Source organism: Scleropages formosus, chromosome 17, assembly GCF_900964775.1.
Source record: "Scleropages formosus chromosome 17, fSclFor1.1, whole genome shotgun sequence".
Taxonomy (NCBI): domain Eukaryota; kingdom Metazoa; phylum Chordata; class Actinopteri; order Osteoglossiformes; family Osteoglossidae; genus Scleropages; species Scleropages formosus.
Window position 1 is genome coordinate 11,279,927 of NC_041822.1, and position 13,095 is coordinate 11,293,021.

Consider the following 13,095-nt stretch of genomic DNA (forward strand, 5'->3'; position numbering starts at 1 on the left):
ATTAGCCTCTCGTTTTCTATGTGGAACGAACCCATTATTAAACTAAAGTACGGAAAACGATTAAAATTGATTTACATGTATCCCCACCCCCCGCCCGTGTGCGTCATCACGATATTTGCAGACCACTGAAGCATTTGAGGGAAACGCCGCTCTCGTGAGCGTGTACACTAGACTACATGTACAGTGAGTGATGTTTTCGAGCAACAGCAAGTCACGTTTCTACGTCGTGCGCATTGTGTTCGGGGTAGCGCTTTTTCCTCCTTCCCGAGAGGACGTGGTGGGTTCGAGTGTCGGTGGGAATCATGCCGTTCTACCTTTGACCAAGGTGTTTCATTCAGTATGACCTGAAAGAGAATGCCTGGACGTACAAGTATTCCACTATTTTTCCATCTGAGGCTTTTCTCCAATGATTGCTCCAATGCAAAGTGATTGACGCTAATCTACTTACACAGGTTACAAAAGGTGATAAAATAAAGCATTTGCGCAATCGTCACCCCTGTGATAATATTTTTGCAACAGTGGTCAATAGGTCACGTATACCGTATGTTGTGCGCTTTGTTTTCAGGATAAGACTCGGTTCCCGTTACCGGAGAGAACGGTTTAAAATGCAGAGCAGGTCTGTCTGCAGCGGGACGCGAGTGCTGAAGGAGAATAGCGACACCTGCTGGCTAGACGGCGACACGTTCACACCCGCTGAGCGCGACAAGGTTCCCGAAGGGCCACGCGCAGCTACAAGAAGCTCCTCACCCACCGCAGACAAACGCATGGCCGCTTACAAACGCTTCTCCAATTCGTGTCTTGCTCAGAATATTTACTGCAGTCAAATATGTAAGAAAACATTGCACCGTATTACAGTAATTACTATGTGAAATCAAGGTTCTCCTGAAAGCATCTTAAACTATTTTACGGTAAGAAGTGTATATGGTACAACAACAAAATAAGGCATCACAGAAAATTAAAATCTGCAAACAAAGTAATTAAAAGGATTATAATGCAAATAATTTTAAAACCAATGAGAGAAAGGGAAGAGGGTGTAACATCTGGATGTGAAAGAAAGAGATGCAAAGTGCAATGATGCCAACAGCAGAGAATAAATACAAGTTCACGGTGCTAACCAGGAATTAAAGTGCACAGGTGATACGATGGAGATGGAACAAAGACACACAGGATGTTATACAAGAAGTGAAAGTGTTGTGTGAACTGAGCTCATATAAGCATGTTTGGCAAAGACAAGGTGGTACACAGGATCTGAACAGGGTCACAATGGACTGGTGTAAACAGGACAGGAGCTCCAAAATGGGCCAAGAGCACACTAGACCAGTAACATGAAGAACCAGGTCAGTGACCGACCACCACTCACTAACCACAACTTCAGTTATAATGATGAATCCACAAACTAGTGCTGTTCCATCAACCTCTTTGAAGGTCTAGGAACTGATCAAGTTCATTGACAGCAGGTGTGTTGGCTTAATTCACGATCGTGAAGCTTGTCCTACTTTATGGAGCAGAGAGCTGGGGAAGCACTGGCACAATCATGAGGAGAATCCAGAAGTTCATCAACGCTTGCCCCAGAAGGATTCTCTGGCTTTGCTGACCCAAAACACACACACACACACACACACACACACACACACACATTTTCAGAACCGCTTGTCCCATACAGGGTCACGGGGAACCAGAGCCAACCCGGTAACACAGGGCGTAAGGCCAGAGGGGACACACCCAGGACAAGACACCAGTCCATCGCAAGGCACCCCAAGCGGGACTCAAACCCCAGACTCACCAGAGAGCAGGACTGTGGTCCAACCCACTGCGCCACCGCACCCCCATCCTGACCCAAAACCATTATCACAAAAGAACCTTGGCAGCAAACAAAACAGGAACCAGTGGAGGACGAAATACTCCAAAAATGCTGGAGATGGATCAGCCACATCCTCCGAAAACCTTCTTTCAGCATCACACGGCAAGCCCTCACCTGGAACCCACAAGAGAAGAGAAGTTGAGGCCGACCAAAAAACAGCAAGTGCTGCGACACAGAGGTAGATATGAAGGAGGTGGGATTCACCTGGAGACAACTCGAGACTGGATCTTTGGAGTGCTCTCGTCGGTGACCTATTCTCCAGGCGGGGCCAAAGTAGATGATGATGATGATGGTGATGGTGTGTTTGCTTAGTTACATGGATCTCAGGTGATGCATCTGGTGGCACTCAGGGCTTTCACCTGCTGGGGTTGTGACAAGGAAGCATGTGGTGAGGGAGAGTAGAAGGTGTGTTGTTTGAAAAGTGGGTTCAAGGTTTGATTTAAAAGTGCTTAGAGGAGTGGATGTCTATTTTTGAGGAGGAAATTCTACAGCTAAGGAGTATACTAGGAGAACTGTATCTCCCGTAGATTGTGCTTAAGGATTAGGGGTGTAGAAGATCAGTTAGGTAAATAAATGCTGTGAGGTGGGGAGTAGACTGGTTTTTGAAGGTCTTTGCAGTATAGAGCTGCCAAGCTATGTAAATCTGTATAGGCATGTATGGTAATTTTGAAGTCAGCTCCAGAGCTTAAAGGAAATGGGGCAGGGATTCTATAGCATGTGGTGACTTGCAGCTGAATTTGGTCAGGATTCTAGCTGTTAAATTCTGAATTTAGTCATATTGTGAGATACATCCACTGGAGTTACAAGGATTGAACTTCACAAGAAGTTTAATTTCTTACCCCTCCTTCAGCTGACATGTTCATGGACCACATTTGGATGGTGAGAATTCATTTACAAACTGATTGCCTGATGCAGGGTCATGGAGGTTCAGGTACCACATATATCAGAGTATGACAGATGAGTTATGTTAATTTCACAGCAACATCTCTGTTGGTCTTTCCGGCTTTTTTATAATGTTCTTCAGCAGAACAGAAAACACAGAAACAGACATGTGATAACATTCATCATCAGCAATGCAATGGGAGATTTGAGGAACAGCCCGAGAACTTGCATATTAATGTTCTGCAAATAAATGCAGATAAAGTTCAAAAACTGTATGTAACTACATAGCAGGTAATTTATTTATACCACTGAAATGTAGATCTAACCTGACCTTGTTCCTAAACCGCAACCTTTTTAAAACTTTTTCATGCAACACGTTACACTTGAATCTGTGTGATTTCAAATATAAATTGCTTAGCAAGGTACCTGATGAAAAGGAAGTTTACAAAAATGGAAAGAGGAACCAAGACATGCAGCAGGTTCCAAAGGGATTTCAGTTAGACTTCCCATGCGATTACACTTAAAGATAATAAAAGCAGAATTTCACGGTCCACACTCATTCTGCTGTTTCTGAGAAACTTGTCCATTGAAAAGAAACATCATTTAGGGACACACAGAGACAACCAAAGCATTTAAAAACAACTGCATGTTAATGTATGTATGTAACTAGCGAGGGCTTAATCTTTCTTTTCAAAACACCAGCCTTATGGACTCCTCAGCATAGTTTTGTTTCATTATGGACAGGTAACTTCTTTGGTCTGGTCTGAGAATGGCTTTGGGTCCCTCAAGATAAGTCGGAGACAGCTGCTTGGGAAAGGGAAGTATGGTCTGTCCTGTCTCCCTGCTGCCATTGGATAAGCAATTTCACAATAAACTGATAGATGTACTTACACTTAATGCTTTAAAACAAAATATGATTTATTTGGAAGCATAAGAACTAAACTGGCTTTTTACTGAGTAGTAATGTTTATGCCAGGAGAAGAAAGAATTGGTTTAAAAAATGTGGAGCCGCACCCTTGTATGACTATAACAGGCAGTAAGCATTGTGTCAAAGAAGTTTTCTTGTTGTTTTTTGGAAGATACTAATAGCTTTCAACTTTTTTTTCTAGTTCTAACCTTTATCCTTTGTCAACTCGTCTTTATGATTCCATTTTCTGGATTTATCCATACCCTCCTCGCATTTTTGACAAAATAGTATTTTCAAGTTCCCTGTTACGTTTTCTAGTTGAATCCAGTTTTTTTTTTCACATTTGCATTTTATGTCCCCACAATATACCTTGACAATTTTTAATAACAATGCTTAGTACTGCATATTGCATAGTATGCAATGAAAAGACAGAAGCAGCCATAAACTTTTAAGTATATCAACCTACATTATTTACATTACATTTACATTTATTCATTTTGCAGATGCTTTTTCTCCAAAGCAGCTTACAATGAAATACATGAGGCGTTTAGCTGACTTAGTCATTCACTAATCTACACAGCAGACGAGCACATGTGCGTGCACACACAGATACTATGAGCAATTTAGAGAGTCCGTGTCTTTGCATCGTGGGAGGAAAGCGGAGAACCCAGAAAAAACCCACACAAACACGAGGAGAACACGTAAACATGATCTATCAAGTGTCACATTACAATTTACAGTTAAGGCCACAAGTGAGCCGTGACTAAGTCTTAAAACTTTCCTGAGTGCTAAAAAAAGAGTTGACGCCCATTCACATGGCCGCTGCTGACTGTTACTTACCCTGGAACTGATGCAATACCTTTATAAATCCCCGACAAAGGCACCGCAGTGAATGTTCAAACTGGGCAGATGCAAACTTTTTGAAAGAATATTTAAAGTAAAGCTAAGCAATTGCCAGTAAATGTCAACTGAATCAGAAAAAAAGCCAGCAAGGAACTGCTGTTGTACCGCAGAATAGGTTACGCATCACCAGGTACTTCAGCAAATAGGTACAATTCTAAAACCAGAACCAAATCATATCACATACCTTGTCTATGGACAGAGTGAAGGGTGCCTTTAAAATCAATTTTAAAAGAATCGCGGTATATAAAGGACTTTTCCTTTAGTAAAAAGGAAACCAATTAAAAAAATATGTCAGTTGTTAGACATACATTTAAAAACACAAGTGAGACATCTACTGTTCCTAAAGATTAGGAAGTGGAAGTGAAATCTCTATGACAGCAAGCACTTGTACTCAGTGTGAAAGCTTGAGAGCACAGCAGACTCATTCCTAGCTATACACACAGACTACAGGCTCCACACTGAACTCAGAACTTCCGTCAAACTGGTGTTTGCATTTTTGACCATTTCTCATTGAGCCTGGAACTTCTTTCTTTTTTCTCACAGCTTCTGGAAGACTTCTCTTGTTCTTCCGCATTTGTTTTCATCTTCAGTTACTTTGTGGATTTTGTGGTAAAATCGTTTCGTCTGTTCTGGAAGCTCTTTAAAACTCTGTTTATTTCTTTGAAAAGATCCTTATTTTTCTGGGATTTGGTTTGTTTCCTCTTCTGATTTCTGCTATATTCTGACACCACTTTAAGCACCTTCTTTACTGGGAAATAATAAATCATAATAATTAAGATATTAAAATTTTAAACCATTAAGGGAAAACATAATCCACTCATGCTAATTGCTTGTCCTGGTCACAGCACAAAGTCTATCCTGGAATCACTGGGCACCAGACTATGAGTACATACTGGATGGGATGTGGGGTGAGGCAATCTGTTATTTCCAATACAAGTTACATTATGAAGGAAATTCACAGAGAAGGTCGGGTGATTTTTGACTTAGTCAACTTGGATGAAAGCCTAAACTAAATCAATAAGCACAGAAAAAGTATACTGCTACTACTACTGCTACTACCACCACCAACACCAACAATAACAATAATAATTACAACAACAACAGTAATAATGTAATGGAGGGCTAATTAATATAAATACTTGGTGTTAGAGTCTATTTCTGTAGTCCTGTGTTCTGTTCTGATTGGCTGATATGTTGCTTATGCTTACATTGCCACGGGGGAATTCTGGGGGGCTCAAGGGGTAACCTCCTAACCGTTGTGTGGAGAAGAGAGGCTTTGAGTGACATGGGGGAACTCCAGTGTTTGGGGATTAATTTGTACTCTGAGACATCTGTGTTAAGGCTGACATGATTACATTAGCTGGTCTTGTTGATTTTTATTCTTTTGTTTTAGATTTTATTATTGGCATGGCAGTTTTTAGGATTAGGGTTAAACTGTACGTCTAGCTGTTGTAGCGGCTCTGGGACAAGTGGTTCTGAAAATGTGTGTGTGTGTGTGTGTGTGTGTGTGTATTTATTGGAAAAAGATTTTAATTATCGGAAATGGTGAATGGAGAAATTTATTCCTGTCGAGTTGGACAGTGTGTGGAATGAGAAACCTTTAGTGGGCTGGTATCTACTCTGATGAGTGGGAAAAAAAACAGACGTACGTGGTCAGTGTTGAGTTGTTTGTTATTGTTATGGGTTTGGGGGGCACGGGGGCGCAACGGGTTTGGCCGGGTCCTGATCTCTGGTGGGTGTGGGGTTCCAGTCCTACTTGGGGTGCCTTGTGATGGGCTGGCATCCCTCCTGGGTGTGTCCCCTGTGCCCTGTGTTGCCTGGTTAGGCTCCGGTTCGTTGCAACCCTGCTTGGGACAAGCGGTTTCAGACACTGTGTGTGTTGAGGGTGTCTTATTTGGAGATGTTAAATTGCGCATTTGTATGGTCTTTCTATTTTCAATGGGAGTTAATAAAGAAAAAAAAAAGTACTGTACGCGGTCAATAAAGAGAGCAATTTCGAGAAACCCTCACTGCTGAGCCTGTCTCCAGTAGCTCCTTCGGGGGACACTCTGCAATCATAATTTATCATTTTATGAGTTCAATCTGTGGCGTGAACTAGTTTTTGAGGAGCAAACAGAAACCCGTGAAACCGGCCGGACAGCGCAATTCGCCCCTTTCCTCTTGTTGCTCAAGAAATGAATCTCCGGGCTCAAATATTCCGGCCACTGAGCAGCTTTTCCTTTCACTTTTTCTGAAAAGCCCGCCCAGTCCGTGTCACCGCGAGCGCGTCTCGCGCTCACACCGACCAGGCTGCTCGCCGAAGAGGGACGATGGCGGGCGAGAGAGCACCGCTCCTCAAGAAGGGCTCGGCGTCCACCAGGTACTCGTTCCACCTGTCCAACTCTCTTTCTACGCATGGAGCCTCGCAAATGTGCTTCACACGGACCTTGTCAGTACAGGCTGGCTCTGTGTGTGTGTGTGTGTGTGTGTGTGTGTGGGTGTGTGTGTGTGAGAGAGAGAGAGAGAGAGCGAGAGAGAGATGTTCCGATCAGAAGATCAGATCTGCCACCTGCAGAGTGTTACATTTGACGCCGTGGTACCTACCGCAGCTTCCTGACATGATGATTCCGCACCTCCTTCATCAGTAAAAAAGTGCGCCTTTGTTATTGTATTGCTGTTTTTATTTATGTATTAATGCATTAAATTCTTTCTAAAACCCATTTTATAGTACTGAGTTTATACACATTTACAAATTAGATAGTTTGTATGTGATAAAACGCCACCATTTGACGTGTTTCAATGTCAGACATTGATAACAGCAAAAATGTGCATGATTTAAAATGCCTAGTTAGACAATTTCTCTATACATTTACACTATATTATATAATTTGTTACAAAAATCTTAGCATTTCCTGTAATTGTACATGCTGCCACTGAAGTAATGTTACTCTTAATCATGTCACCTGTTTGAGAAACTTTATGCTACCAATTCTGTGTACAGCCACTTGGTTAAATGTTTTAAATGGTCACATCAGACAAAGCGACTGCACTTGGAGACAACGTGTGTCTGCATCTCTCTCTCTCTCTCTCCTCCTCTCGGTGAAATGCTCTTTTATTTTTACTCACTCATATTTCGCTTTGGGTACAGGTGTCTGCTTACTGAATGAGTGCAACTGTAATACTGGGAATATACTGTAGGACATGAGACAGGGTACATCGTCGACAAGGCAAATGTATTTTATCATATTTTATTAACATGAAGCAGCATTGAAGTTGTCTACTTTAAAACATTATATATGTGTGTGTGTGTGTGTGTGTGTGTGTGTGTGTTACATCCACCATCTCCTTTGTTCGGTGTGTTATGTTATGCTTTTCCCATGCGAGATGGTGTACTGTTATGTGTCCCTTTTGCACCTCAGAAGCCCCAGGAGAATGAAACAGTGATGTAGAAAAATAAGTCAGTTGGAGGATAATGTTGCGAGAAAAGTATTAAAAAGTGTTTCACTTTAAAATCTGGACTGTGTTTAACAGGCCATAAGAAAACCACAGCAGCTTTTTTGTCAGCATGTGGTCACTTTGACTTGTACCTCTTTTTATTCACTAGGTAGCTTTTGCAAAAGTTTTGGATATAGCTAATATAATGAAAATGCTCCAAATAAAATCTGTATGAAAAAATCCAGAAGTCCCAGTGAGTCACCACTGCCTCATGCTTCTGCTCCACCTTTGTCTCTTCCCCTTCTGAGTATGTTTTACCGCTAACTCGTGGCAGAAAAAGGAAATGCAGGCCATTTTTATTGGGCATCTGAGAAATTTCAGGAAAACTGAATGGTGAGGAAAATCCAATTAAAAATAAGTAAACTTGGAAATGTTTGGAAATTTGAAACTTTGCAACTCAATTGTCGGTAACCTGAGGTACAGGTGTACTTACCCTGAACTGATATAGTAACAATACCCTGTTTTTATAATGCCTTGTAGCTCAGTACAGACACCCCTCAATTTACGCAAATAGACCGTTCTTCAGTCCCTTACATAAGTCAAAAGTTACGTATGTCAGATTCCCCCTTCTCCCCCACCATTCAACATCATTGCTTGCTCCTTTAAACCTGCAGCATCCTTCACTGTCGTATTCATTGTCAATACAGCTAAACCTAGTTCCCATGCTATAGACAATAATCTTTGTCCACCTTCATATCTCCTTATTATTTTTAATTTAATCTCCAAATCATTTGCTGTACGCTTGCAAGATGGTTCTTGTTTTCTTTCAAGTGCACGTTTACCACCAGGAGTTGTGACTAATGAAATGGGTAAAAAAATATGTGAAAAAAGCAATACGCTAACAAGAGGAGATGCGTTCACAGCTGAAAACACATGAGAACTGGGAAGATGGAGCTTCCAGCCTTGTCTGGCTACACTGACCTGTGCTTAACACATTTCAGATGTTTTGCGTAAGCGTTATCCGTAAATAATGTGTATGCCAGGAATACTTACACTGCACACACATGATTAATTTTTATTTTATTTCATTTTATTTTTAACCTTAAATCACAATTGGTCTACTTTCAGTATGGTCACTGGTCATATACTATACATATGTTGTATACATGCAGAACTTGCAATTATTATAGTTACAATTACACATAGATTACAATCTCAACTGTAACACAGAACAGAAATACAAAAAACTATATTGTCACATCTCATCTAATAGAGTTGCATAGAAATTTTACAAGGGCTTTCAAGGTCTTTTTCTTTGTCTTCTTCTTCCCAGCAATGCCAAGCTTTACCTGGCAACATTTTCTGCAGTCCTGGGCAACTTCAGCTTTGGGTACTCTTTGGTATACCCATCTCCAGTGATCCCTTACCTCCAAGTAGAGGACAACCCCAATCTGAGAATGGATACACCCCATATTGCCTGGTTTGGGGTGAGAACAGATAATCCTTTAAAGAAGGACTGTACTTGCTTATTTGTGTATCTTATAATACTTAAAAAAAAAAAAAAAAAAATTGGTGGGAGGGTATCGGGATTTGTCTATCCTGTGTTTTATGCACCTACTCGAATGATGAACCTTGGTGCAGCAAGTGGTTGGCAACAAACTAGGTTTGCTTGAGACTTTCATGTCTGCAGCTATGTCTCCTTCTCTTAATGTAATGCATAAATTGCACTTTTGCTGAGATGTACGTCGCTTTGGACAAAAGCGTCTGGTAAATGAATAAATGTAAATGTAAAGAAAATTGAAAAAAAAAAAAAACTACATAAACTGTGTAGGAAAGTAACTGGACTTCGCGGAAATAGTTTCAAAGCAGCCTTAGTGATAATAATTTAACTACAGGAGTACTGTACAGTGGATGATGGCTGAAGACTAATGATGGCTATAACTTACAGAGTTTGATTAGGAATATGTACCTGAAAAATTCAATTAACCTCCTTACATGAACATCATAGAACGGGTAAGACTGAAATGAGAAATGCTAGCCGAAGACTAAAAAAGAAAAAGAAAATGAATTGTGAATTTTTTTTTTCTGCTTTTATTCACCCAACAGTCTGTGTTCTCACTGGGAGCTGCTATGGGAGGCCTTGGTGCCATGCTGCTGAATGACAAGACAGGACGTAAGATGAGCATCATGATATCAGCAGTGCCATCCACGGTGGGGTCCCTGCTGTTGGGCGCAGCTCAGACTAGATGGATGCTGTACCTGGGACGCATACTGACAGGCATCGCCAGTGGAATGACGGCTGCTTCTATCCCCGTATGTCTCGTTGACCACAGTTATTGGAAATGTAGGCAAACTAGCTGAGTATTTTGTCTTTTAACAATGCCTCCCTTGTGATTTAGCACATTACTAGATTTTTTTTTTTTTTTAAAAAATCTGTACTTTCAATTTCAGTTGATTTGTCTAGAATATACAGATAGTAGCTAAGGTACAGGAATACTCATTATTACAACATTACTGTGAAACCCTGTCTAGGTTTATGTGTCAGAGATTTCCAGTCCAAGTGTGAGGGGTGTGTTGGGATCCTGCCCTCAGGTTACGGCTGTGTTTGGGTCTCTTACTCTTTATGCACTAGGTAAGAAAAGGAGAAACCCGGCAAAGATATATTCTCTATTTTATATTTTTTGGAACCATTAAAAGTGTTAAAGATATCGTTCAAAGTGAAATAAATGTAAATTATACCTTATGTGTAAACATGTTCATTAAAAGTTTGACAAGTTTTCCCCACCTGTGTTTAATTAGGGCTGCTGTTGCCATGGCGATGGTTAGCTGTTGCTGGGGAGTTACCAGCTCTTCTTATGCTTGTGCTGCTGTGCTTCATGCCCAAATCCCCTCGGTACCTTATCAGCAAGGGCAGACAGGAGGAGGCGCTCAAAGCGCTGGAGTGGCTTCGGGGGAGGGATGCCGATTTCATATCTGAGTTACAAAAAATTGAGAGGAGTATATCCAGTCAGGTAACAACCTTGTCAAATTGTGGTTCATGTATAACAAATCTTGCAAATAAATGAGTCAGTTTCAGCGGTGTCGTATTCACGTTTACTTAGTTCATTTTCTTGTCTTAGTGCAAAAAAAGCACCTACAGGTAGCTTTTGTCACAAGGTTTCTGCATGAAAAAACCAAACACTAAATATAAAACATGTGTTCTGTAAATACAATCATCATCAGCATAACCGTCATTTTAGTATACAATCCTATAATGACTAATGGAGAATAGAAACTTTTTCCATATAAGTACAGTTTGATAATATGATTTATGTCAAAGTTAAAATAGACCCAAATGATTTTGAATCTTAATATGTTGTTTTTTAGGGTCACATCAGCTGGTCAGACCTGGCCAAGCCATGCTACTACAAACCAATTCTGATTTCAGTGACAATGAGGTTTTTTCAGCAAATGACTGGCATAACCCCTATCCTGGTGTACCTAGAGCCCATCTTTCACCGCACCAAAGTCACATTGGTAAGAAACATTGATTCTCATAAATCCTTAGCAATTAATTAATCACATATGTTATCAGAATCCATAATATTTAGAGACTTAGTTGTACAATAATTAATGATTTGTAGTTTCTAAATAATATGAAAGCCATAGATATTATGGCAAATAAGTAGGGCAAACACACCAACTTCTGGGTTCTTCATACAGGAGCCTAGATATGATGCTGCACTGGTAGGTGCAGTGCGACTTCTGTCAGTTATGATTGCAGCCAGTTTGATGGACAGGGCTGGCAGGAAGAGGCTTCTCTTCACCTCAGGTGCGTAAACACACTTTTATGCTATATACAGAGCCATAATATGAGGCAAAGTTAAACACAGAGCAAGCGCTCACTGCCAAATGACAGCTTGAGCCTGAAATTTGCTGTTTAGCTGGCAGCAAAGGGTAGACGTGACTGACAAGACCTCTGCTTCTTATTTCTAGTGAGCAGAGGACAGGTGAGGAGATAGATAAGTAATGATGACAGGAAGCACACAATGTTCTGCATAAGATCATGAGTGTTGATCAGCTCACCAATGGGCAACAGGTCATTTCTTGGTCTCTCTGTACCCTCAGGGTTCCTGATGTTTCTTGCCTGCCAAGCCCTGACCATTTACACCCACACCACACCCTGCCCTTCCATAAATATTACACACTCCCAGCTGCACACACCATTCAGCATTCTGCAGTCCCACGGGGTTCAGCAAAGTCCACCCTTTGACCCCATTACTGTCATCCCCCTGCTCAGCACAATGGTCATCATATTTGGTAAGCCTAGATGTGTGTTATTCCACTTTGTAATTTATAAAGCAATACAATTTTGGTGTTTACATTTTAGTAAGCTTTTTTTCCATAAAGTTTAAGTTTTTAGTAAGTTGTTTTACTTTCTCCTTGACTGACCTCCCCTGCAAGGTTATGCAATGGGATGGGGCCCTATCACATGGCTGCTGATGTCAGAGATCCTTCCCCTGGGAGCTAGGGGTAAGGCTTCCGGTGTGTGTGTAGGTGTCAGCTGGGTCACCGCCTTCATCTTGACTCAGGTCTTCATGCACGTGGTGGTGAGTTCCTTTTCCCTGTTTCTTCCCCTTACTTCTCTAGTACTAATAATGGCAAGGGCACCATCCTGGCCATTGGCAAATCATCATTTTACTTTTGCTGCGACTTTTCCTGTGTAGAGAGTTAGCTGAGTATCTTCATTAGTACCTTCCAGAATACCCTCCAAAATGCACCCGTAACATTTGTCTTTTTTTTCCTCTGCAGGAAGCCTATGGCCTGTTTGTGCCTTTTCTGTTTTTTTCTGTGGTGGCTGTGATCAATATCCTCTTCACTGCTTTATGTGTGCCAGAAACCAAGGGTCGCTCGTTGGAAGAGATTGAGAACTATTTTCGAACTGGACGGAAATTCACAATCAACCAGAGCTAAGGCACTGGGGAGTGTCATGGTTGATTTTCTACATGCAGGGCTAATGTCAGAGTTTTATGTCAGTCTCTATATGTATTGCACTGTGCAGGTTCACAATCCCTTATCAACAATTCTGAACTCTGAAAAGCTCTGAAAACTGAAAGCTTTTTGAATATTAGTCGTCAAACCTGTATAG

The 13,095-nt window shown here is 41.2% G+C and overlaps 1 protein-coding gene across 1 annotated transcript; it reads left to right on the forward strand.

Annotated features, from left to right (window-relative positions):
- The first annotated feature begins 6,801 nt into the window (after positions 1 to 6,801).
- LOC108938504 (solute carrier family 2, facilitated glucose transporter member 6-like) lies at positions 6,802 to 13,095 on the forward strand. The gene is made up of 10 exons (XM_018759084.2): positions 6,802 to 6,912; positions 9,301 to 9,454; positions 10,074 to 10,280; positions 10,500 to 10,599; positions 10,767 to 10,978; positions 11,334 to 11,483; positions 11,670 to 11,778; positions 12,075 to 12,266; positions 12,411 to 12,556; positions 12,759 to 13,095. The coding sequence occupies exons 1-10, from the start codon at positions 6,863 to 6,865 to the stop codon at positions 12,918 to 12,920; spliced, it is 1,482 nt and encodes a 493-aa protein (XP_018614600.1). The 5' UTR covers positions 6,802 to 6,862; the 3' UTR covers positions 12,921 to 13,095.